The 27,142-nt window shown below is 40.8% G+C and overlaps 2 protein-coding genes across 6 annotated transcripts in view; one reads left to right on the top strand and one right to left on the bottom strand.

Moving 5' to 3' along the window:
* LOC141760035 (WD repeat-containing protein 37-like) overlaps positions 1–22,988 on the bottom strand; it is a 23,887-nt gene extending 899 nt beyond the window's left edge. Inside the window, exons 1-15 of one of the 4 annotated variants that reach the window (XM_074622669.1) lie at positions 22,857–22,930; positions 22,304–22,366; positions 19,846–20,127; positions 17,601–17,697; positions 17,335–17,430; positions 15,550–15,614; positions 15,123–15,206; positions 11,181–11,319; positions 10,712–10,783; positions 10,073–10,117; positions 9,828–9,904; positions 8,353–8,587; positions 6,965–7,106; positions 1,588–1,722; positions 68–182 (exon numbers count right to left, since the gene is read on the bottom strand). In XM_074622669.1, the coding sequence (XP_074478770.1) occupies positions 68–182; positions 1,588–1,722; positions 6,965–7,106; positions 8,353–8,587; positions 9,828–9,904; positions 10,073–10,117; positions 10,712–10,783; positions 11,181–11,319; positions 15,123–15,206; positions 15,550–15,614; positions 17,335–17,430; positions 17,601–17,697; positions 19,846–19,998 (1,455 nt within the window). In that variant the 5' untranslated portion in view covers positions 19,999–20,127; positions 22,304–22,366; positions 22,857–22,930. Of the gene's footprint in view, positions 1–67; positions 183–1,587; positions 1,723–6,964; positions 7,107–8,352; positions 8,588–9,827; positions 9,905–10,072; positions 10,118–10,711; positions 10,784–11,180; positions 11,320–15,122; positions 15,207–15,549; positions 15,615–17,334; positions 17,431–17,600; positions 17,698–19,845; positions 20,128–22,303; positions 22,515–22,856 lie in introns of those variants that run through there. The other 3 variants (XM_074622668.1, XM_074622670.1, XM_074622671.1) reach the window with 3 other exon arrangements.
* Positions 22,671–27,142, top strand: idi1 (isopentenyl-diphosphate delta isomerase 1). Of its 2 annotated transcripts, XM_074622672.1 has the most exons (7): positions 22,671–22,794; positions 24,101–24,255; positions 25,323–25,495; positions 25,596–25,688; positions 25,846–25,976; positions 26,094–26,198; positions 26,289–27,142. In XM_074622672.1, the coding sequence occupies exons 2-7, from the start codon at positions 24,104–24,106 to the stop codon at positions 26,499–26,501; spliced, it is 867 nt and encodes a 288-aa protein (XP_074478773.1). In that variant the 5' UTR covers positions 22,671–22,794; positions 24,101–24,103; the 3' UTR covers positions 26,502–27,142. The 2 variants fall into 2 exon arrangements, with proteins under 2 accessions (XP_074478773.1, XP_074478774.1); XM_074622673.1 differs by lacking the exon at positions 22,671–22,794 and having other exon boundaries at positions 24,083–24,255.

Raw genomic sequence — 27,142 nt, 5'->3', positions numbered from 1 at the left:
TAGTTTTAATGATGCCGATTGACCAATCAAACACACACGTTCCCGGCCACTTTGTTTCCTTCCTTACCATTCTGTTGCTGCGTGGAAGTCTGGCCAGCCTCACTCCGCTCATGTCAAACAGTCGGACTTGTCGATTGTCGTGTGGTAGAGCGATGATCCTCTGGTTGGCAGAGACGCTTATCCTGGAAGGTCAGATCAAGTTCACTTTTAATCTACGTAACATTTTGTTAATACTTCTAAATAAAGTCTAACTTATCCTGTACAACTGCAGCCTGGACTTTTATTCTACAGTATTTGAATGATTTGGTAACAGAAGTTACTGCTTGGTGTATAAGTAAGCACTAGATTTACAGAAATATCTCAAGCACAAATTCACTTTCTAGTTTGCTCACAACTCCATATGCATCAACAGCCCAACGCTAACATCACTACACTAACATCACTACACTAACATAAGCTGCCCCTGGAACCTGTATTCCCCTCGTATTCAGGAAAACTACTAACAACTGTAAATGGAGACATTTTCATCACAGCCAATGGAGATACACAAATATCCTTGTAGTTGTTGTTTTGGGCTCCAGTATACAGGAGAGGACGCTTGATACCAGTGTCTGACTGATCATGAACCCTAAACGGAGACAGTGGGCTTTAAAATCAGCAGAGCAGCCTGGCCACAACACCAACAATTAGCCTTCCCTTTATTAATGAGCTGTATGATTCTAATGTTTTTAACAAACTATTTTTAAATGATACTGACATGTCATACTAGCTTGTCGTGAAGGAGGTTAAATAACGCTCCAAACCTCCGCTAAATTTCTGAAAAACTGGCATTGCAATTTTCAAAGGGGTCCCTTGACCTCTGACCTCAAGATATGTGAATGAAAATGGGTTCTATGGGTACCCACGAGTCTCCTCTTTACAGACATGCCCACTTTATGATAATCACATGCAGTTTTGGGGCAAGTCATAGTCAAGTCAGCACACTGACACACTGACAGCTGTTGTTGCCTGTTGGGCTGCAGTTTGCCATGCTATGATTTGAGCATATGTTTTATGCTAAATGCAGTACCTGGGAGGGTCTCTGGATAATTTTGTCATTTTGTGCTGTTAATTGATTTCCAATAATAAATATATACATACATTTGCATAAAGCAAGCATATTTTCCCACTCCCATGTTGATAAGAGTATTAAATACTTGACAAATCCCACTTTATGGTGCATTTGAACAGATACAAAATTTGCTAATCATGGACAATCATGTGATTAATTGCGATTAAATATTTTAACCGATTGACAGCCCTATTATTTACATAATGTTGGAAAGTCAAATAGCTCAATCAAAAGTAGGCAGGTCACTGATCATCTACAATCCTGATAACAGTCCTTTAATATTGAGTATCTTTCAATATTTTGTTACCGAAAGCCTACATCAAATTAAGTACAGCAGTTTAAGTTTATTCTTGTTCTAACTAGTTTGCCCAGTTGTCATGGAATTGTAGATGTTACAATTCCCAAACAAATGCACAATTACAAATGCACCTACAAAACTCAGCTCTCATTCAGTTGCGTGCCCTTCTTTCACCTACCTGTTCACAGCTGAGTCAGTGCGGATGGTTGCTATAGGCGACCTCATGTTCTTCAAATCCCACACCTTGACGGTGCGGTCGTCACTCCCTGAAACCACGTTGTCACCCACCGTGAACACTGCCGACGTCACCGTGCTACAAAAGAAGAAGAAGAAGGACACACAAATAGAGGCCAGTTGTTACACAAAGAATGTAATACTTTCCCTTGCATGTTGAAATGGATTCACACTGTACTCCAAAATCCAATTTAAGTGCAGAGACGAGAGTTGATAGGAAAGTACAGCAAAAAGTCCTCCATTTCTTAACAATTCAGGAAAGTTTCGGGAGTGAATATTATTTATAGCCAGTCTAGTCACCCTCTCCCACAGACGCAGTAATTACTCGTACGAGTAAAGATAAGACAGAGCCACACATCCGTCACAAAGATATGTCAAGATGTGTTATGAGCATTGACACCACTAGAACGTAGAGAGGATGTATCAGGTACAATATCAGAAAGTTAACACTGCGTGGTTCTCGATTTAAAATGTGATTCTTCATTTAAAACATTACAAGGTATCACTGAAGAAAAGAAATGTAGGCAGGATCACACTTGTGCCGCATTCTTGTGTAGCTGTGGGTGGGTTAAATAACGACTTTAAGGGTTTACACCATTGAACGTGTTTGAGCTGTCAAGACGGCGTGAAAGATGGCTTCTGCTTTGCTCGCTAATCTCTGATCATGAAACCAAAAACTACAGCTAACCACAGAAGATGTATCCTGCCATGCCACTTAAAGAATGTGACCAAATAATTACTTATGGGAGAAAAAGCCAAGGTCAAGACTCCCTGCGATCGGAAACTTTGGGGAGTTGGGAAGGAAGAGCGAGACATACAGAAGGAATCATGGGACCTCTCTACAGTAGGAGAAGTTAAGGTGAGCTGAATGAATCCCTAAACCATAAAGTCCCTTTGCCCCATAAAGGTGGCGCACAAGAGGTCAGAGTTTTTTTTCTACAATTGTGCCGTGATTTCTTGATTTCATGATTTCAAGAACACCCCGAGAGATGAGGCAAGACAGAAGAAGACTTCATTACTTCTGTTTGTGGTTTTCTCTTTCCAAGTTTTCCTCCTCAAACTTTTTCAACTAACAGCTAAAACTGAGGTTATATTAGAATGGAAGTTTTACGACCCAGACACACCAAACCAACATCAAAGAACTAGCGGCAACGAAGGCTGACAGTCCGTCGCTTCAGGCCTCCCTCCAATGCCACTCCCCCACAATTATCATTACCAACATGAACATATAGAAGATAGCAGAGTGAGCGCAGGCAGGCAGCAGGTAGCCTGTCCAATCATCACATTCAGACCGAATGAAATGATTGGACAGGTTTATTACAGTCCTGCGACAGCCACAGATACCACATTTTTTTCTCTTTTTTTCTTCAGATCATTTGATTTATTGATCGCTGTCGGGATGTAAAGAGAATTTCAACTAATATAACAAAAAAATGCTTCTAAAATCTTTACCAGCCCTACCTTTAGGTCTAATGCAGCCTTCATACCAGGAGATAACTGATAGGATAAAAAGATAAATGATGCTGAATACACAATATCTTTTGCAACATCATATATTCAGCTATGTCGGGCACAATAGAGGCAAAAACGTTCTTTGTATGCATCCAGCATCCCCCTCCTCCAACGCCCTTTATCTAACCAGCCATGATGCTGTGCTCCACATGATAGCACTACGGTCAGGCCTAGCCATTCATTTAATAGACCTTTAATATTTCCAATCTATTACTGTATGTCAGTCGCTCCTGTGAGGGTTTTTTCCTTCTTTCCTCCTTTTTGTGCCTGTTCAATCGTGGAGGGACGTTTTTTATTTTTTTTAAAAAGCTCTGATTCTTGATTAAGATTAGCGTTTAGCTGTGTCCCTTCACACACACAAGCATTGTCTAGAGTTCCACATCTAGCTTTTCTTACTAAAACTGCCTTCCCTCTTAATTCAAATTGACATGGCATCAAGGGCTAATTAGGGGACTAAACTTTGTCCTATTAGAGGGGCCGGGGCTCAAGGAAACTGCCGTATCGTTACAGGCACCTTCTGACATTGCAGGGTACAGCCCACCTGGGAATACAAGAGGTAGAGAGAGAGGGATGGAGAGAAGGAAAGATGGGAGGTGTGCTCAGTGGGAGGTGTGTGTGGGGAGCGTAATCAGACAAGGTAATTGATTAAAAGGTTGATTAAGGTTAAAGGGTTTTTAGAAAGGGTGGTGAGGAGGGAGGGAAGTATTCTTAATGGCATCTCTGCAGTGAGTCTGACAGCCAAGGTCAAGACTCCCTGAGGTTGGAGACTTGGGAGTTGGGAAGGAAGAGAGAGAGAGAGAGAGAGAGAGAGAGAGAGACATACGGAGGGAATTATGGGGCCTTTCTACAGTCGGAGAAGTTAAGGTGAGCTGAATGAATCCCTAAACCATTAAGTTCTTTAGCCCCATGAAGGTGGCATACAAGAGTTCAGATTCTTTTTCTACAATTGTGCCGCGATTTCAAGATTTCAAGAACACCCCGGGAGATGAGGCAAGACAGGAGGAGACTTCATTACCTCCGTTTATGGTTCTCTGTAGGGTTGGGCGGTATCGCGGCTTGTCCCACGTGCGGTGTATAAAATGACTATATCGCAAACATCGAATACAAATTGTCATGTAATGTTTTTAAGCCAACCTGCCGGCATGAGACTCACTTTGGCATTTCCTCCTCTCCCTCTCTCCTACGGCCTACAGCTCCCTCTCACAGACACGCACACACACACACACACACGTCACAGACTCCGCGCCCATCCAGACTCTCTCCTGGGCGAGTGTGTGTGACGTATGCGGCCGGCGTGTTTTGGTCTGGAGGGAAGCAGCGGAGAGAGAAGGAGCCAGCCCGGAGAAAGCGAAAGATACGACCAAAGCAACCAGAACCAGCCCAGCCCAGCTTTCCAAAGCAATCCCATATGACAAAAAAAGTGCAAAATGGAAAGAAATCACAGCCGCTGTAAACAAGTACATCCGGTCAGCGTAGTTGAAAAGCCCGGATTCAAAAGATTCATTAAGACACTTGATCAAAAATATGAACTGCCTGATCGCAAATTGTTTGTGGAGAAAGCTCTACCGGAGTTCTACATTTCAGTGAGAGAATGTAAGTATCAATGAACACTGAACATCCAAAACACAATTTTTCTCATATAGAGGCCTTTTGTAGGACAAATGCAGTGCTGTTCTGCACAGTATGACGTGATGATTGCAGTGTTCTGAGACTTTTAAGGGCTTCAGAAAATGTACTAATACATTCAGAGAAATTACTGACTTTGACAAATATCTAACAAGGGACAAACGGTACATCTCAGTGTAATTTAAAGAAACATTGGTAAACAACCAACAATGATGCAAAACAAAAAGAGATTTTTTAGGCAATTACCACAGTAGGGCTGTTTTCTGATATATCTTTATGCCGCATTTCCTGCCTGGCTGTCATTTCTTCACCTACCAGCACATCTCTATCAGGCATAAATCTGCTAGGCTTTGATCCTTATCCTCCCTTCTACTGAGTGATTGTAATGATTGATGTGTGAATTTCTGAAAATCTCAAGGAAAAATATTACAATGTACTCATTTGTAAGTAGATGAGCGCATAAGCCAAATGCCTAAAAGGTAAAATGTAAATGAAACAATTCAGGTACAGACGACTAAGAGGTTTTAGAGCACTGTTATTTTGCTGTGCTGCAGCAAAACTGACAGTCGCTGAGAACCTTGTAAGTGCTGGTGTAGTCCTCCAGAGACTGGATGTCAGATCTGCATACAGACACCCCACACACACACACATGCGCGCGCTCACACACAAATGTGCATTTCTATCAACAGCAATCAAATGTCTCCGAAAGCCGCCGATGGCAGGAGAGACAAACGTGACATGGCATTCCGTTTGTAGAGCAAGTTCGCTGTCACTTCTCGTTTGCTCTCGGCTGTTTTGTTAGCTCACGTGCAGTTGTCATTACTCTGCAATTATGGCGGGGTGGTGGGATAGAGGGTGTATGCTGCACTTTTAGCTGCCGCGGTTCACTGTCAGGAAGCGTTAGCTATAATTGCCAGTGAAGACTGTGGAAACGAGAGGCTGTCTCCCCTCCAGCTCTCAACCTCTGCTGCCTATTAAACCATTCACACTCCTCTCCTCGGCTGCTTCCACAGGACCAATGTGGAGATTGTGCCATTTATACCACGTCATTATGCCATATTGGAGATTCTGGAAAATTAGCTGGAGAAATAGAAGGAGACAGCAACCTGCTATTGTTGTACAATTTGGTTAAAACCAAAATTGCTCACAAGTGGGAAAGTGGAAAATTCATGGGGATGAGTAAACTGTATGTAAATTTATTTGGGTGACTGTTGATGCAACCTTTTATGAAGGTACTACTCCTACTTTAGAATACTGCACCTAAACAGTTAACAGCTTGTAAATGTTGCTTCAGTCTTTTGACTGCAAACTGTTTTTTATCTGTTTTAAGGCTAGACAGCAGTCTGTGTAAGTTTGCTTTAAACAGAAGGACAAGTAAGAAAGTTTTTACTTTAAAGACCATCGATGGCCATTCGGGAAGGAAAGAAGAATGGAGAGAAGTAAACGAAAGGAAAGGAGGAGGGCTGTCGTTAACTGTGAAACACTGGTGCTTAATCTCATTATACCAATTGTCTATGGGAGAGAATTGGAGTGGGATCTGCAGGAATTATACATGTTGGGGTCGTACATAATGAGCTCTATGTAATCCCCCCACTCGCAATCAAAGGCTGCCAGAGAGCACCAGCCAGCCAGCACACACATGTAGACATGCACATAAAAACACACACACACACACACACACACACACACACACACACACACACTCTTCTTACGCCTTTTAAAGAGCGTTCCCATTGAAAGCCACAGACAAGCCTGACAGTCATCGTTTTGAAATGAGCGTCTGCAATTGAGTGTTAACAGCGAGCGAAGTGCCAAATTACACAGAGTGGGGGATTAACGCAGAAACGGACAGATAAATGAACAGGAGAGCGAGGGAGAGAGAGAGGTAGGAAGAGAAAGAGCGGGGAGAAAGAAGCAAACCGTCGAAGTGAGGAGAAGTGCTCAGTAATGAATGAGAGGCAAGTGGAGGATTTGGCTTAGAGCAAAAGGGTCTGTAAATTAATGTGGCACTGTAAAAGGAAAAAAAAGCAGAAAGTACTGGAGGGATTGACAGACCAGAGAGATGTTACAGCACCACCCTGTGGGTGAAATAAAGACTGCAGCAACTCAAACTGTTGAAACTTTCAACTATTGATAAAGCGTTGAGCAGTGTGTGTGTTTGTGTGTGAGGGAGACAGACTTACTCAGTGTGTCCCTGGAAGACGTTGACAGAGTGGATGGATGGATCTCTGAAGTCCCACAGTCTGAAGGTGGTGTCTCTGGATGAAGTGACCACCAGCCGCTGGGTTGGGTGGGTGCAGCAGTGGGTCAGCTCCTGGTCGTGTCCTGCATACACAAACACAAATTATTATGAAAACTAAACTCCTCGAGTTTGTACATCGTTAAATGAGACACATTGTTGCTACAGTAAGAAAGTAGCAAGAACCTGTCAGTCAGAGCTCCACTTCGTTTTGTGCAACCAAATAAACAGCACGCATCAGCGTATTTCCTTTCAAGTGTTAAAAATAATGATGTTCAAAAGTGCCATAAGAGGCCAACTCCTGCAGCACAGTCTGCTTGGACTACATGTAATTCATTGTGTAGTCACACTAAGAAGACGAAACCGTGGTTTCTTCCTGTTTAGTCTGGGAACCAAAAGAATAACAGCCAATTTTGTTCACAACTGCTCCATAAAATGAACAGGCAGCCCATTTTCATCTGCCATTTAAGCTCAGTTACTCGTTATCTCTTCACTGAATGCTACAAAGAGAGGTAAATGTGGGCCTCATGATACGATCATTTAGCAACAAAACATGTGCTGTAGGCATTTCTGTAAAAAATAAAATAAAAAAGACCTTTCATGTCTGTTCAGTAACTTCAAACCATGAGACGAAACTCTGTGTTGCCGTTAATTTGGGAGTGACCTGAAACAGGACTGCAGGAAATATGTAGGTAACAGACACCATACTGTGCTTTATGTACTATAATATAATCAGGGGTGAAAGTAGGCCGGTGCGGTCCGGTATTCCGTACTACTTAAAAATGTAGTGCTGGTATGCAGTACCGGGAAGAGGGGACAGCAGCTTCCTGCCGAAACCCACATACAAACCGTCACTCACGATCGCATTTCCAACAAGAAAACACATCTGCTAACATCAGGTCAACATAAATTACCTCCGCCAAGGAGGTTACGTTTTCGGTTCCATTTGTCAGTCTGTTTACATGCATTAAGGTCTCTTCAGACAGGGAGTAACACTCCGCCTGCGTACTTGCTTGATGCGCGGGGTCTGACTGCGCTCCTCATGCAAACAAGTGATCTGCGAGTTAATGCCAGGCGCTATTGCGTGCCAACCATGGAAACGGCATCTGTGCACTACTGTAGGCTTTATAGGCCTATCCCTGCCAAAACAACTGTGTTTTGGGTCTATTTTCTTTCTACACACAGGCATTGAATTGTGTGTTCAGGGAAGCATGAAGCTGGGGGCGGCGGAGAACAATATCAAGCAATGAAGGTTGGGGTAGCCTAAGAGTACCGGCAACAGCTTCAATCTACTTTCACCGCTGGATATAATATGTCAGCCTGTTTACATACCAGTGAGTGCATGAACCAGTTCAGACGTCTCCACCTCATACAGGTTGGCAGCACGATCCCAGGAAGCTGTCACCACTTGACGGCCTCCCACCAACCAATCAGCTGCGATCACTACACCCTGGTGGCTCTTCAGGGTAGCTGTAGCGACCCGGACGGTGGGGACCTCGCAAGGACCCTCGCCATCCACTTCACCTTCTTCTCGGTCTGACGAGTCCTGGTCGTCATCACATGGAGCCTGTGGGTGTACAAAGAAGGACACAATGTTAGTCGTTCAGTCAATGCATGCAGATGCCAGCAGTGACACAGATTAAAAAAACTGTGACAGCTAGGATCTAGTTCTGTTGATAAATTTGCCATGAGACGCTAAGCGGCATATGAACTTGTTTTGTTTTTTACTGACGCCTCGTTGTTTGCACTGTCCCCCTTTGCTGCTGTAATCCTGCAAATTTCCCCACTGTGGGTCTACTAAAGGATTACCTTATCTCGTCTTAAATTATTTTATTACTTGTTTTAATTTGGATTTTTTTATTTTTGAAAGAAACTTGGTTGAAGGTTGGTGACTATAGTCAGCTGAGTGAACCGTGCCCCTCGAATTACGAGTGTTTCAGCTCTCTCTGGGTTACTGGTCGTGGTGGAGGCTTTGCTTTTTAAAAATCAGCACAAATGCAGCTCCATTACTGTCAACAACATCTCAAGCTTTGAAGTGCTGATGCTGAAAATTACTGGGGCCACTCCAGTGTTGTGTGTTGGAATCTATCGACCCCCCCAAAGCAAATCTAGTGTTTTTATCAGCATTTTTATAATCGGTTATTTTAAAATATGATAAAATGATCCTGGTTGGTGATTCTAACCTACACAAAGATGACGCCTCAAATTCAGCAGTTGAGTTTTTAAATATAACGGAGTCCTTTAATCTGGTTCAACATGTCACTGGCCCAACTCATAGCCTCAGCCATACCTTAGACTAGCTCAGTTTGGACTTAAATAATGTGTCTATGATGGACCTTTCTGTCTCTGACCACCAGTGTATTTATACTCATTATATTTATTTATACTCATTGTATGTATTTGATACTCTGTTGCAGGCTGCAACAAGACATGTAAACGCACCACTCAGTTCCGGGTAGTTGCTGAACATGCAGCTGATGACTTCTGTTTCCTTTTTAACAAAACGACAACAAAACACAACTTGACTTTTAATTCAAATATAAACAAGCTGCTGGGAAAATTCAGTCAAATATATGTTACGACGGCCAAAATGCCGAACTCGAGAGGCTTCAAAACGGCGGTCCACAAACCAATGGGTGAAGTCACGGTCACTACGTCCACTTCTTATATCCACTCTATGATTAATATTCACTGAGTTTGTAAATTTAATAAATCCTTTGACAGAAAATACACCTCTCAAAACTCTGACATTCCAGGATGTTCCAGTAGAAGCTCAGAGAAGAGAACAGTAAAAAAAAGCTACTCACACTGACATCTGGTGGTGGCTGGGGGGCAGGAAGCTGCACCATGTAGCGCCAGATGTGAGCCGTCTGGTCCCCAGAGGCTGTGAGTAAGTAAGTACACATCAGCAAACACACAGCACATTCAGATCTACAGATATTTAATTGCTGGAGACAACAGCAGCAGGGAGAAGATGGCCAAATAGTCATGAAGGGAAATTAACATGTTGAAGAAATCAGCAAAATAACCACACATGCTTTTAAATACATACCTGTGAGGGCCATCTGCTCTGTGGGGTGGAACTTGATGGAGTTGACTGTGGGAGAGAGAGCAATGATGAGACATGTACATATATAACATCATATACTGTACGTATTTCTGTTATCTAATAAGCCAAGTGAGCAAATGTGGACAGACACACTGTGTTACCTAACAGTGACCTACATCATATGTTTTAGTCATGAACCAGCCAGTGTTTAATACAAAACCTGCTGCATAAATCATCATTATATCTACTTGAGAAAGGTTATTCAGGATGGGCGCTATACTTCCGGGACGATGCAGTGGGTTAGGACGGCGTTATCAGCGACAACAGGTGTATGAGCGCAGTGCTGAGCGGTGGCAATTAGTTACAAACACACACACACAGGGACTCACATGCACTAAAATGCAAGCACGACAGGACCAGCTACGTAAACAAAGCAAAGAGAAGCTCGGATTAAAACACACAGAGGGAGAGTGACTTCATTCTCTGCCCAGGTAGACATTACTCCTCTATATCTGTAAATTTCAAATGGTGTTTGCTGCTATATGAAGTCTATGAATGCTGCATAGTGCAACAGACTAATCTTTGAAATGTCTGCATGGTTGAGGACAAATACAGTTATTTAAGTTTTTTATGAATTATTACCTGATCCTGCATGGCCAGCATACCTCAGCAAACATTTCCCAGTCTCTATACTCCACAGCAGAGCTGAGTGGTCTGTGAAGGCAGAGCAGAGGTGGACAACATGAACACAAACACAAACTGCAGCTTATTTCCAGCTAGAGCTTCTTAAGTTTCTTCCAATGGCAAATGATGGAAATAAAAACAAAAATCGTGTTAAACAAATCCGAAAAACCATTAGAGTTCTGTCTGTTTGAGGGGTTGTCTTTTTTTGAGAATTTCAACAGTATTAACACTAACAACACTAGTGTGCAACAGATGCTGTCAATCATCTCAACTATGCTCTCATTTTTAACTAATGGCACCAAGGAATCCCAATTAATGTGACACAATGATATAATGATGTAAATATTGCATGCAACACCTTTAGTTTGAACTTTTTCTTGTTGTAAACCACTATGTGGCATGTTGTCAGTAAAGTGACTTGGTGTACCTGCGGAGGCGGTGCCCAGGACTACTGGTTGAGTTCGGGTGATACTGAGGTCCCAGATCCCATCCCGGTGGCCCACGTACTCCTTGAGCAGCTGGCACAAATCCCGGGACCCTGCGGTGGCTTTAAAACTGGACACAATCTGAACAGGAAAGGTAGAGAGGTGGGCATGATGAAGAAAAGAGAAATGGAAAGAGGGATGAGCATTCCTCCTGGTGTTAAACCAAACACAGTGTTGCTTAAATTAGAGGCCAAGTAAAATTAAAGTATCTACAGGTGCACCAATACAAGGTTTTCAGAATGGGAATGCTGTTTACTCTGACAGAATGGGTGGTATAAATACCAGCATGTGTACAACTTAAAGGGACAGTTCACCCCCAAAATCAAAAATACCGATTTTTTCCTCTAACCTGTTGTGCTATTTATCAATCTAGATTGTTTTGGTGTGAGTTGCTGAGTGTTGGAGATATCTATACCCGCAGAAGGAAGCATGCATCGATTCATGGACGAGAGGTTCTTGCTTGTGACAGTGCGAGATGTAAACATTTAGGGCTGCCTCCTCTTAGTCGATTAGTTGACTAAGACTAAGATTAAGATTTCTTTAGTCGATTAGTCATTTTTATGCTTTTTTAATGCTGAATGATTTATTTCCAAGAAAATACTGAGCACATCTTTGGTAAACACAAAATTTAAAGTAGTGCTTTTGTGTGAGGCTTTGTGGAGAAACTAGAGAAATTAAATAAACTAATCGATGAGTCGAACAAATCGTATCAGTGTTAGTCAACTAAGAATTTCTTTGGTTGAGGACAGCCCTGTAAACATTAATGGCATACTCCTCGACTGAGCTGTAACGTTAGCTAACTCAGTGGTGCAAGGTAAGTATAGATGCATGCTTCCTTCTGCATGGTGATACGGTTGGCGGGTGTAGTTCGGTAGAAAGAAAATAGTTCCTATATGAAACTGCTCACAACTCGGCAACTTACACAGAAGTATCTAGATTGATAAATAGCATTACAGGTAAGAGGAAAAATATGTATTTATGATTTGGGAGTGAACTGTTCCTTTAACTTACAATCCCTCATGCCTTACTAAAAGGCCTACTATGGCACAGTTACAGAAACAAATTTATCAATTGGGTTTATAGTTTGTGTTTGATAAATGATGGTAATGTAATTGAAAGCTGGCTACATAACCATACCAAAGACCAAAAGACATAATTGTAGCTTTTACATTTTTTTACAAGCATTACACATCTTATTGTTAGTCTCTGACAGACAGAGCAGGCTGACTTCAGAGGATCAGATGAAATGTCGTCAGCCTGACAGCTCTCTGAAAAAATGTCATAATGACACAAGCTTACAATTAAGTGAGAAGTAATAAAAAGCAATAGAGACATCTTTATAGATCAGTATAATCATTTTGCTTTCCGAGGTAATTATGTCAGCAATAGATGAAACATCTTTTTGCACAGTGATATGTCCACTCCAGATTTAAAACAAACAGAGAGATGGTTTACCACAGACTAATGAAGGGCAATTATAGCTGCAGATTAATTGTGCACAGTTAATTGGCTCAGTTCATTATGAATGCAGCATTTCGGCATTATCATCCATTCATTTCCTCAGCCATTATGTTTAATATGTGGATATTATCCAGAGTGTTTCTACAGCTTCTTAATCTAGTTTAATTGTGTCATTATATTATATATGTTTTACCACACTGTAATTCGTCAGACAACCCAAACAAAACTTAAACTGTCATTGTGATACAGGCCCCTAGAACGGTAGCCTGCAAGCGCTGTTTTCAGATCAGAGGATGTTTCTGCAACTGCCAAAACGTTTATGGTTTCAAATTTCGCCAAATTGTGTGTAACTGGAGGATGATATATCAAGACTGCTCCAATTTGAGTATCGGTGTGAGGAAGCTATTATAAGAGGGGTGCACCTCTAAAACATATCTAGTGGTCTGGTTATACATAGTCACTGCAGGCTTCCAGGTGAACAAATTAAAGGGTGAATAGTTGTTTCAATTGTCACAGAACAGTCACAACCTGTGCTGTGCATGCTTTCTGCAAGCAGACGGCTAACCACAGCGATAAGCTTAGATCATTGGTAGTCATTAGATGCAGCAGCGAAGCATCTGGTTTCCTTGTGTGAGACTGTGTTAATGTATGGTCTCATTATATCCGGTGTGTAAACATTCACATTACAGTACAATACAATCTTATTCGTTTCTTCTCATTGAAACACAATGAGCAGTGAGCAACAAGAAAAATAGCCCATTCCAGTCAAGGTCAACCCAGAAGTAACCGAGGATATAGTTAGTGCAGATCATTAGTTTCAAGTACGGTCAGTCTTAACAGAATTAGTTTTTGTCATGTTTCTCAGCCAGCTGATAGGTTAGCTGTATATTATTTATAGCCGCTAGTTCTGTTAATCTAAGAAGTCCTCCCTTGATCCTGTGTATCCTCTTTTCTAACTTTCAAATCAGAAGAGGATTTTGTCCCACTCTTCATCTAGCTCAGACTTTGGCTGCATTCAGTGTTGTTTCTTTGCTTTAAGAAAGGCAAAGTCGAGGGAAACTTTTAGGTAATAAGAGGAAGTGGGGAAGAGAAGTTCAAAGTCATTTTGAAAGCCATAATACACTTAACTAAACATTTTCAATATGATACTTATGATACTATTACAGGGCTTTACGCTTACATTGATTTTTTGGGGCGCAGGTAAATCAAAAAATGTAGGGGCATAGTTACTTATTTAAAGAAATAACATGAACACATACTGTATGCATGACACAGGAGCAAACTGGTATGACTGGAAGATACTTAAGAATTTTGAAACAAAAGATGTACTTGGAACAAAACATTTCACTTGCATATGCACTGTAGAGCCCTGCATTAATGGAATAGTTTGACATTTTGGGAAATGACTTAGTCGCTTTCTTGCCAAGAGTTAGATAAGAAGATCAATACCACTGACTCTCCTGTTTTACGGAGGTTATATGCTAGACTCCAAGTTATTGGTTCTGATCAAGAAATAGCCCGGCACATTCAGTGGGCTACCTCCGGGTCTAAGAAGGGAAGCCAATGCTGAAGTGCCTTAAACTTGCATTATTTCTAACAGCCAGCAGGAGGCGACTCCTCCGGTTGCTAAAAGAAGTCTGATTGTATAGAAGTCTATGAGAAAATGAGCCTATTTCTCACTTGATTTATTACCTCAGTAAACATTGTAAACATGAGTTTATGGTCTCAATCACTAGTTTCAAGTCTCCTTCAATACAGCATGATGTTCATTTAGTAAATTATGTTCCTATTTAGAGTCAAATAGACCATAAAGCAGGGGATGCTTTAGGGCGTGGCTAACTTGTGATGGACAGGTTGCTACCACGGTGTTGTCGGGTTTGGGAGTTGTCCGTGTTTTCGTCTTACAACTTTAACCCTTTCACAATGTGTGACAGTAACTGCTGCCTATTTAGCGTATCAATCTTCTCATTTAATTCTAATCAAGAAAGCAGATAAGAGTATTTCCCAAAATACTGAACATTTCCTTTAACAGCTGTTTGAAGACAATTTTGTTACTGAACTTGCCAGTTTTTTTTTTGTATTGTTATTTGCTTTGGCATTATGACAACTGACTCTGACATATCGTTATGCTGATGGAAAGGGACTCAAATGGTGATTAAGGTTCTACTCTATTGGTAGAAGATTTTGTTTAATTAGTACGTTACCAACATGACTCTTTCAAAAATTCAGTATGTTCCTATAAGAAACTGTAAAAATATGTTGTTTTTTACAACTGCAGCCGTTCACCCAAATTATTTCCGACAGAGTGCAGAGCAGAGAAGAGAAGAGATGAGGAGTCAAGGTCAGACTGTAGTTAAAAACAGACTCAGCCCACAGCTGTCCCTCACAATGCTTAGAAACAAACAGAGCATTCAGGCAGTTACCCATGAATCTCCTCCCCACAACTCCCATGTGGCCACACTGAAGTTGCGAGGTCCACCTATTTTGCTGTGGAAAGTGTACAAGCGCTACATCGGCAAGAGATTAAAAAGGAAAAGGTCAAGGGAGATGACATTTTGTGATAAACGCTTAAAATCAAGTAACTTCCGTCCAAAAATCTTTATATAAATGCATCAGCACTTCAAAAACAAAAGCATTTAACAGTAATGATTTTTGGTCACATTTTCATTTGTTTACCCAATCTTTACATATCATGACCTCAGAGGAAGAGAAAAAGACTTCCTTCTCCTCACTCTGCAACAAAGGGGCTTTTGATAGTCTGTTACCATTACCCCCACCGCTCAAATAATTACACAGATGACAAATCGTACGAGCTCTATAGAATAGGTTAAAATAGCTGGAGCCAGGTACCTTGCTGGTAGAGGCTTTGTAGGTCGTCTTCAGCTTCTGTGACAGTTGACTGGTGCTGTGGCTGGCTGTGTGATGGAAAGACAAAGAACAAAGAATGAAATTCTCCACTGAGTGACAAACTCATTGGTTGGCTTCACTGCTGCTCTAAGGACCTTATTTAAGTATATAATAAAGTTTTTAGTTGTGCACGTCACACCTGAGGGTTGTTCCATAAAACAAGACTCCCTGTTTAACCAGGCTTACTTCAGCAAACCAGACAGGAAATTCTGTTCAATAAAGGAGGTTTAAATACGTCTGACCTAAGTTACCATGTAAACGTATCCCTCCTGGTCAGTCTTACTATCAATCAGCATGACTAAAACAGTGTCCAAGGTTTCTCCCTGAAGGTTCCTCTTTAGTGCTGCACTATTAACATGAGACAGATTGTAGTGCGTGCAAATTTATCACATTTTGACATGCTGCAATAATTGTATATTTAAAATCTGAGTTCATATTTTTTCCACACAGTATTCAGCCAACATTATGTGCTTTTAAATACACTGTAATTAAAATTAAGCTAGCTGTTGGCACCTGAAATCTGTTTATTGTATTAAAAGTACCAGAGGGATAGACAGTCAGTCAGTTTCTTCATTGTGACTTGAGCCACCATGGAATGAGATATATACTTTCATTTTAAAGACACACAATCAATTTCATCAATATTTTTCCATTTAAAGGGACTGTATGTAAGTTTTTACACATATATATATATATACACATGTGATTTAATAATTTTTATTGGCAATGTGGGAACAGGTTATAACCTAACCTAAAAAATTAGACCTTCTGCAACTTTCTGGGTTTCCTTTATCAGCCTGAAACCGGTCCGTTTTTTCCGGGAAATTCCAACGGATGTGACGTCATGTGCGCTCGCGAGTGCCTTCAGGGCTAACAGTGTGCAACCACAGATAACGTTCATGGAGTCCGCTAACGCCAACAAACGACCAGCCCCCACCACAACTCATACTCCAACACAAACTCCACGGTAGCACAAAAAAAAAAAAGAAGTTATATCTAGTGAAGCCTGTCTTGCAAAACAGGAATGTGACCGACGTTGGGAATAAACTAGTGTTTTGGGAGAATAGCAGAGCCAGTGCGAAGAGTGTGTGTGCACGTGGGAAGTGAGTGGTGAAGCAAGAAAGAGACAGCGAGTGTTTGAGAAAACGAGTGAGCAGCGGAGCAGAGGAGTTATTTCAGCTTTGAGAATATCAAGTGAATGTACAGTGGAAGATGCAGTTTGTGCAGAAATAAATGCTGCAGCTCCTCAAGACCAACAGAGGTTTCCCGTGTCTTGTTTCCCTGCTGCTGACTGAAGTGACGGGGCTCGGGAGCGAGTAACATTATCAATTCCGGCCCAGGAGACCAAAACTAGTGTCTCCCCTGAAGCAGGAAAAGTTAACACTAGGATCGGCCGGGCCTTTGATTCATTGAGGGACCTTCGTTTGGTAAATGACTGCCAAGCATGTGAAATATATAGTGATATTGTGGTTTTAGCTGGCTGATGTTGCTAACATTAAGCAACATGATGCCTGTCAATCATGTTCAGTCTTGTGTGTGTCAGTAGTGCAAGCACAAGCGAGAGCGTGAGCAACAGGACGCTGACTGTCGTTGACTTAATGGCCACAAGTGTCACTGTTAAAAAGCAATTTCTGATTCTTACAGAGAGTCCCTTTAACTTTCCAAAGAAGCAGTAGCATCTGTTAAATATATCGAGACCTGCAACAGATTGTGAAGGAAATACTGTACCTTTTGTTTTCAGAGCTCCCTTGGTTGGGTCTCCTCCCTCAATAATCTGTCCGTCTCCGGTCAGACGCTCGTTCAGAGAGTCAATTTCCCGGCGTACTGTAATGTTAGCACAGTGACAGGGTGTCAGTAAGCAAACACTGCCCATGTTCTGAAACCATCTGGTTAGTCAATCAACACCTGAAGATCAATACAGTGAGGTATGTGTGGCCAAGAAATCTAAATGTAATCTAAATAAATTTGCTAGCCTCTTTGGATCAGTTACTCACATTCAAGGTTTTCAATGTAGAGATTTTCAAACTCGCGCTCAATCTGGCCAAAAAGGTCAAGAAGGTTGTTGCGTAAGGAGAGGGGCAGCTTGGAGTCCTGGACAGACAACAAAGAAAAGAACAATGCTTGAATAAACCTGATGGTAAGCTGACATATAGGGCTGCAAAGTAGGAATTACATTGGTGTATGGAGCAGGAGTCACCACTTCCATTCCCTCCAGATCCCTCTCCAGTGTGGAATTCTCTTTTACTTATAATGTGATATATAAAGTATGTTGTGCCTTAAAATCTGAACTTCAAGACTATTTTAATATATGTTCACAAATGAATATGTTCAAACATTAAAACAACAAAATGCTGCTGCCAGGCAAAAAAAAAACAGAAGTTTGGGTGACTCATAAAATCCACAGCACTTAAACAAATCGAAAGCAACCCACATAAATCTCATGTCAAACACAGCCTGTATGTTTACCTGATTTAATCAGCCACCAGTTGAGTTTGTGTAAGAACTCAGCTACATATTGGGCTACATAGCTACAACGATTATGTACAAACCACACAACAGCCAGGGTCCAACCACTCAAACTCATTTCAATCAACTGACTTACCTCCATGGCGGACTCCTAGAAGTACCCAGTTATCAGGTGATCAGTCTAAACCAGACTAGCATGCAAAGAGACATAAAAAGCTGCCATGAAAACAAAGGATTCAAAAGGCTGCATTTAACAGCTCGCCTTGAGAGCTGCTGCTTTCTCTAGCCATCTGAAAGACGAGGAAACCAAATACTTGACTGTCACTCTTTCTTCTGGCACACATTCAAAACCAACAGTGACGTTAACCGCCTGACCATTCTGTCTGCGCCCCATGTCAACACACTTAGCAAAAAAAAAAAAGGTCAATTAGCAAACAACAGGCAGCCCTTATGAATTCAAAGCTGCTTAGCTTAACCCTAAAACCTGCAATGCACTCTGGCTAATAATGACAGCATTGAAAGTGCGGCAGAAAATGCGTTCTGTGTGTTATATATGGGTTTATAAAGCTGCCTGTGTGTGTGGAACTTGTTCGGTGGGGGGTAGACTAGGTACATAAACAGAGCCAGGCAGCCAGCATGTCTTGGCAATAGACAAAAAGGCCTGGTGAAAAGACTAATCAGACCTCGACAAGCGGCCCATATTAAAACTTGATGAGACAACAGGCCAGTGCAAGCTGAGCTCTAGTTTTAGTGGCTGATAATTCAAGGACATTGTCAAGCAGAGAAAGTAAATGCTAAAAGGACTTCCATGACCAAAACTGGGGCATGACAATACTGACAAAATAAAGCATTGCATTATATTGGACTGAATATTTTAATCCAAAATTTGGATCATGAAAAAGGCACAGACAATGTTTTGTCTTTCATTCTACCAGTTTGATCCCCCATGACAGAAAATACATGATACAATCTAAAACACTTGACAGTCACTCACAAACCCTTTGCTCAGCTTATCGGAGAGATGTCTCTAAATAGGGTCACTCTATAGCCAACTCCCAAAAGTTAACAACCAGGATGTTCTTCTTGATCAAACAAACTGATTTTATCACCCCAGTAGTGAAGAAGCTTGACAGTTTGCTACAACTGGTTTGCATCAGGAAATGCCTGCTCGTATAAAGGCTTACGGTTCTCCCTTTCTGGAGGAAACAAATCAATTGTAGCTCTAATTTAAATAACCTGTTTGGAGATGGTTAATCACTAACTTGATGGCACCAGTGGGCTTAAAAAGTCACAGTAGATCCCTTTGTTTTAAAAAAAGGAATCTATAACCAGCCTGCACATCCACACCAGGCAGTTCATCAAAGATTAGAGGATGTAAAATCTAGATGACATTAACACTTTGACTAAAGCAAGTTTATTCCAAAGTAAAACATTTCCCCTGGGGGACGAAACCACATCTCACAAATACATTACATTTGATGTTGCATCACCGGTTACAAAATAAAAGCAATGCTGCTCAACCGGCTCGTACTGTACTCTCATGACTGACAAAAAAAACGGCTCACACCACAAGAAAATGACAATCAAAATGGTAATTAAGAAAGAATAACTTTCTGGTATGTGTTTTTGAGCAGATCCACAAGAAATAAAATATGTTATTATATGTCTTAAGAGTTGTATGTTTGCCAAAATGCATGTCTGCAGCTGTCAGAGTGTACTTGTGTGTGAGTGTGAGAGAGAGAAAAAGCATGGGTGTCTGTGCATATGCCTCACCTGTCCCTCCAGCATGTCTCCTCTCAGGATGCCGGCTGGCCTCTCCTCTGTGCTGTTGGTGCGCCGAATAGACAAACTGTGAGCCTTTCGCTTCTGCTTGGGGTGACGGGCCGCCGAAGCGGAGCCGCTGCTGCTTCCGCCCTCCACAGGCATCCCTTCTACGGCGTGGGTGGCCCTGCCCCCTGCTCACCTCTTACGTCTTACCTGAGAAGCAGGTAAACAAAGGCCAGGCTCTCTAGTTGGCTGGTGCCTGGATTAGGCTGGTCTGTTATCACCACCTGTCTGTAGGTTAAAAAAAGAAGTGAAGTTCAGGATAACAACCATTGCAGGCACTGCTCAAGGGTAGCCTTTCTTGCATAGATCCAAACTAATACAAGTAGATATATTCAGATCTATGGTGCAGTCTTGCTCTGATACCTGCTGCTCTGAAACATCATCATTCCAAACTCCATTCAAAAGTCCAGTAATTTAATGCTGATTTGCTTATCAGCAAATGTATACTTTATAGAACCTGACATTTAGATATCTTATATAAAACAACATGTTTTTAATAAAAACCCTCTTCGGGGTAATTCACTTTACTGACTACCGCCAACTATGGGAATAACGAGTTAAAAAAACTTGCGAAATTAGACGTTTTGTTGAACAAATTAGCATTATTTGGTAAATTGTTATATGTCATCCGAATTTACTATTGGCAGCCCACGATGCCTGAAGGTCCACGTCATCTCCTATATTAAACCTGCATTTGCCGACAGGCTTTTTTTTTTTTTTAAACAATATATTTTATTAAATTTTACATATAAACATATATACAGACAGACTAACAATATTAATAATTAAATTTTACAATGAAATGTTTAGTCAGAATTTCCACAGTAATCAAAGAAAGAGAAATTTCATGTATTTCACATATCTGACAAAGAAAACAAATAAAATAAAATATAAGACAAAGTTTCAATTTGACGTCCAAGAAACTGCAACAAAGGTTTCCAAACATTTTCAAATTCTGCTGCTTTTCCTCTGGTTATGTATGTAAGTCTCTCCAGTACAACACAAGATGCCATCTCCCTCACCCACACGTGTATCGAAGGTCAATCCATTTTTCTCCAAGACAAAGCTATCATTCTCCTGGCCTGCAGGAGTCCAAAGTCAACTAGAATTAACTGTTTTGAGCTAACGATAAAGTTCAGAAGTCCAGTAATTTAATGCTGATTTGCTTATCAGCAAATGTATAGAACCTGACATTTAGACATCTTATGTAAAACAACAACATGTTTTCAATAAAAAAAAACGTTACTGAAAACCAACAACTATGGGAATAAGGGAGTTAAATAACTTGTGAAATTGGACGTTTTGTTGAACAAATTAGCATTCTTTGGTAAATTGTTATATGTCATCCGAATTTACTACAGGCAGCCCACGAAGCCTGAAGGTCCACGTCATCTCTTATATTAAATGTAAATCTACTGTTACGGATATGTGCAATAACATGCTGATCACTCTGTGCAATAATTATATGATGCTGTGCAATAGTTATATAATTATCTGATGGACAATAATCTGGCAAAACTGTAATCTGGCAAAACTGTCATCTCATCAATATACATATTGTATTTTTATATGTTATATTGTATTATCTTTAATATGTTTTTATTGTATTATCTTTTTTAGCACCTATGGGATTGTCACAATCTAATTTCGTTGTACTACACAATGACAATAAAGGGGATTGAATCTTGAATCTTGAAACCTGCATTTGCCAACAGGCTTGGTGATATTAAATACACATTATTAATGAAACCCAGAGTCCATGTCCTTACATGCTAGCTGCTAAGAGGACGACACATGTTGGGACTTCGTGCTATCGTTGTGATGGAGTAGAGCCATATTTAACGTTACAGGACAATGCATAACAGGATTTAGCCAGTTTAGAGTTATATATTTACAATTGGACGTCTGAAACTTGTATTTATTTAACGTTAGATAGATAGATAGATAGATAGATAGATAGATAGATAGATAGATAGATCCCGAGGGAAATTCAAGTTTCCAGCATCACAGTTCCATAGTGCAAAACATGTTAGTAAAAAGGCAGTAAAAGAAAGTTATTAGTGCAAAGTACAAAGAAAATATACCAGATATAAAAATACAAGGAGATGAAGAAAACTGTTAAAACTGAATATAGTGCAGAGTAACAGCTGTGATACACGACTATTAAACAAGTGAGTATAGTGCAGAAGAGACAGTTAAACATGAGTATAGTACAGGGTAACTCCAGTAGCTTAGTCTATGAAGGTGCAGTGTGCATTATTATCTGTCCTGCAGACCGTCCTCCTTTGTCCAATAACTGCCCATAGCAATGTAACAGGGTAAATTACACTTGCACAAATAATATTCGACGTTGCTTTCATGGCTTGTGATATCTGACATATAGGAAACAACAGAAGACACTCACCGCTGTCAGACTGCTTCACACAGTTCATTCTTAGCTACCACGGAAGTGTAGAGACGACATTAGCTAGCAAAACCACAGCATGGAGGTGTTTTTAGACTACATAACTTGATATGAAATGAAGTAGCTAGCGTTAAACATGTCCCTTAGTAATGTTCAACATGTTGTGGAGGTATACTCTCTGTCAGTGGACGGTAATGACACCTTATAGTTTGACAAGTATCACAATATTTATCCAAATTGTGACACATCACGTATTTTCACTGTATTCACCCACTTCCGTATCACGAGGTTTGTGTTTGCACTCTGTCAGCCAATGAGCTGTCACGCCGACGCTGACGCAGCCAATGAAAGCACCGTGACGTCAGCAGTAGGGAGGTAAAGCTAAGGCGGTCGAACACAGCAGCACAGTATTACAGTATTCACCTCTAAAATAGCGTCGTTAAGATACGTTAAACACGAGGTTTATCTACCTGAAACAGGAACATTGTTTTGTAAGTAATTTAACGTGTTATCGGTTTCTCTGTAGGTTGTATGTGTAGCAGATAATGCATACTTATGTTGAGTAGTCAGAGGCCTCTGGTGCAGCGGTGGAGCTGGTCTGATGGCGTGTTGACTAGCAGGGTCTGGAGGAAAACACGGAGTGGATCTCACTGGAACGGGACTACAATATGCCACTGCATGTTTTCATGTTAATGCATCAGTGATAGCTAATAATGCTATAATATACAATAGTATAACACTCACAGGGGGCATTTTACTGCATTGTGTAGTTTTAATTTTTACACATTATGTAAAAAAAAATTAAGATAGATAGATAGATAGATAGATAGATAGTAACTTTATTGATCCAAAGGGAAATTCAAGTTTCCAGCATCACAGTTCCATAGTGCAAAATATGTTAGTAAAAAGGCAGTACAAAAGTTAGTAGTGCAAAGTGCAAAAAAAAATATATATATATATATACCAGATATAAAAATACAAGGAGATGAAGAAAACTGTTAAAACTGAATATAGTGCAGTGTAACAGCTGTGATACACGACTATTAAAAAAGTGAATATAGTGCAGAAGAGACTGTTAAAAATGAGTATAGTGGAGAAGAGACTGTTAAAACTGAATATAGTGCAGGGTAACTCCAGTAGCTTAGTCTAAAGTGCACTAAGATGGCTTCGTTAGAAATTAATCTAGTTGTATGTATCAATTAATAGACAAAACATTGAATCAACAATTCTGATAATTGATTAAATGTATCAAGCAAAAAATTATCTTGTTTTAAGATTACACTTGGTACTCTGCGTTTTATAGATCGCAGTGAGAGTCACATCCTAAGAGACAACCACAACAACACATAACACTGCCTTTTATTTACTCCTCTACTTCATTGTTAGTTGTTTTTTGTTGTTTTTTACATTTATCCTTTACTTTACTTCTTTATTGTTTTCTCTTCCATTTACATGCATGTTCTTTTTAAATATCTATATATTGTAATTTGAATAATTAGTAATTGAATTGACGCTTTGGCAATATTGTTCACCTGACAGTCATGCCAATAAAGCATATTGAATTGAGTGAAAAATAATGAGTTACAGCTCTAAACTGTGCAGTAAAGTGTAGGCTAAGTGTGTATAAGGGTTTAATGGGTTATTATAGCAGACTCAAACTTTATGGGCTTTCATGTTAATGTTCATCCTGCTGGTGCGACTCCAGCAGCCTATCGATCCTCACTGGGTGAACGTCACTCCAGTCTTTCCCTCCGCCCACTCCTCCATACCTTGTGATTGGTGTTCTGTGTTGGTCAGGCGATGGTGCGGGCTGTGTGGGCGGTGCTCCGCATGCTATCCTGCGACGGAGCCGCTGTGCTGAAATCAAACATACCTGTCGCTGCTAGAGCTGCTGCACTACGACACCGACCTACCTGCACACCTTTCACCTTCTGCTACAGAGCTATATCAAGGTAAGCGAGGGGCTTTCTGCAACCACTTCATGGTTTGAGTTTAAAGAAAGCACAGCCAGAGATAAGCCTGTTGACCCTGAGCTCAGAGATGGTGTTTGTGCTATTCATAGGCTCTACTGAAGCCTGTGTCTTCCTCATAATGTCGTCTCATACGAGAAAGAAAGTCAGGCAAAACTCCACTTAAAAAAGTCTTGATTTTCATGTGGCTTTACGTATTGGTTGAAGTACACTCTTTCAAAATAGCAGCTCAAAGCCTGCCTGTAGTCTCTTCGATTCGGCCTACACCAACTAAAGCAAGCTGCATTTACTGTTATATTATTTAACATTTTGTAAACTCTGTGGCCATAAAGGCTATGGCAGCAGCTGGAATACTTCATCAAAAACTAGCAGTGGAACTACAGTATTAGCCAAATAACTGATCAGCAGTGGTGCAAAATCATTTTTAATTGTTTATGTCCTTCATTAAACAAATAAACCAGCTTCTCAAATGGGACTATTTGCTCCTGTTGCATTTTGTTATTGTACCTTTATATCTTTTGTCAGAGAAAAAACAGCAATTTGCAGACCTCCCTTTGGGCACTGGGAACTTGATATATTGCTTTTCCCCCCCAGATTTTTGTCATTGTAATGTGTTGATAATAGACAGATTATTCAGTCATTTAAAAAGTTGCAGACCTTATTTAAAACTGAAGGAAATGTGTTCAGGGGAGGCACAACACACCATGAAATATATTTCACTCTAATGAGTATGTCAGTTTGTAAAATGTACTCCCTACCTAAGTGTGAAAGTTCATTCTTGAACTTGGAAAAAAAAAACAAAGTCCACTTACTAGCTTTTTCAGGAGCTTTTAACCACATCTTCCTCAGCAGGTGGAGTTTGCTCTCCATCCACTACAAACTTGAAAGCTCCAGAAAAAGCTAGTAGCAATATGATTTTTTTTTTTGGTCAAACATTACCTACTGTGTTCAGACTGTCATATTAAAAGTGCACAACTCCTGTTTTGATGTGAATACTGACTAGATTGTTAACTGTTGTCTGCCTGCTCCTCCTCCTGTGTGCCATGCAGTGAGGTGAGACACCTACAGTCTGCAGTCAGGATGCCCGAGATAACCACAGATCACCTGGACGAGAAGCAGGTGCAGCTGCTCGCCGAGATGTGCATCCTGATCGACGAGAACGACCGCAAGATTGGAGCGGACACCAAGAAAAACTGCCACCTCAACTCCAACATTGACAAAGGTATGTGTCTGTCATGTTAAACTGCACACACCTGTCTTGCTTCAAGTACATATCTTTTTATCACAGATTTGTACTTACGTTAAATTGTTTGTTTTACCAGGTTTATTACACAGAGCTTTCAGCGTGTTCATTTTCAACAGTGAAGAGAAGCTGCTCTTACAACAGAGGTCTGATGCCAAAATCACTTTTCCAGGTCGGTGACAAATCCTTAACAACCCCTCAGTTTAACCATTATCCAAAAAACTCCTGTGATCCACTGGGATACACATTGTGTCACATGTATTATAACAAGATAACTAAACATTAATGGTAGGCATGTGTTTAACCATCTCGTGTCTGTGTGTGTACAGGCTGTTTCACAAACACATGCTGCAGCCACCCTTTACACACAGACAGTGAGCTGGAGGAGAAGGACGTAATAGGAGTGAGGAGAGCTGCTCAGAGGAGACTCGAAGCTGAACTGGGTATCCCCATGGAACAGGTATGCTGCGTGTGTGTTGAAAGTCCTGGCTTCTGCATTTAATGGAAGAGGATTATTGAGGATTGTGGAGAATCTTTCTTTGCGTCTGATCTCCTCTGTGTTCCTGTTGCTCCTCAGGTGACACCAGATGAAATGACGTACCTAACAAGGATCCACTACAAGGCTCAGTCAGACGGTGTGTGGGGAGAACATGAGATTGACTACATCCTCTTCATGCAGAAGGTAGCGTTGTAGTGTCTTTTGGACTTAAGAGTTGAGTTACATTAGCCTTACATTATGGACAATAACATCTTTTTTTATGTCTCTCCGAAGAACGTGGAGTTGAGTCCAGACCCCAATGAAATCAAAAGCCACTGCTACGTCAGCAAGGAGGAGCTGAGGGAGATGTTAGAGAAGGGCAAGCGCAAAGAACTGGAGATCACACCCTGGTTCAGCCTCATCGCAGAGACCTTCCTCTTCCAATGGTGGGACAACCTGCAGAACCTCAAACAGTTCATGGATCACAACAATATCCACCGCATGTAACCAAACAAGCATCGGGCTCCACCTTCAGTCATTTCTAACCTGTGGTTGTAGTAGTACTTGCTTGACATACAAGCACAGCCAGCTGAGCTGCTAGAAACCCTCCGACGCTCCGAAAAATAATTATCACTGGTTACTTTTGCCAAGGTAGCAGTAAGTGTAGGACTTCTACACCAAAAGAGGAAGCGGCGAATGTTAAAGCCTTGCTAATCAGCAAGAGTCGATGTAGTTCATAGTTGGTTTGTAGCTCTGAGGTGCATTCATCTACACAAGAGTTGATGCAAGTAGGGCTGGTAGGCTGACTCTTAGTCTTCAGTATTTAGAACACATATACCGGTATATATCAGGTAATCTATTCTGATGAGCTGTACACTGGATTTACTGAGTGAACAGAAGTAAATACATTTAAAAGCTTATTTTATTAGGAAGAAAATGTAATCTTATTGACAACTTGAAGAGAATAGCCTATTTTTATATTAAAAAAACAACTTAAAAGTGCCTGAGTACAGGTGATTAGGTTGAGATGAATAGTCTCCAGGTACTGATGTGATGTCACTACTGTCACTTCTGTATATTGTCGACAATGATATCAATGAACAAACTGTGTCTTTGCACTCTTTTACACAATAAAGTGTTTGACTGTG

This window comes from Sebastes fasciatus, chromosome 21, assembly GCF_043250625.1.
Source record: "Sebastes fasciatus isolate fSebFas1 chromosome 21, fSebFas1.pri, whole genome shotgun sequence".
NCBI lineage: Eukaryota > Metazoa > Chordata > Actinopteri > Perciformes > Sebastidae > Sebastes > Sebastes fasciatus.
Note: the sequence above shows the minus strand (reverse complement) of the source record. Positions and strands in the feature narration are given on the sequence as shown.

Bases quoted from the DNA above. Each gene is read 5' to 3' on its own strand.
- idi1 (XM_074622672.1), top strand. From the start codon at position 24,104: ATGGTGCGGGCTGTGTGGGCGGTGCTCCGCATGCTATCCTGCGACGGA. The intron at 25,977-26,093 runs GTATGCTGCGTG...GTTGCTCCTCAG, and splicing joins TGGGTATCCCCATGGAACAG to GTGACACCAGATGAAATGAC. The intron at 26,199-26,288 runs GTAGCGTTGTAG...GTCTCTCCGAAG, and splicing joins ACATCCTCTTCATGCAGAAG to AACGTGGAGTTGAGTCCAGA.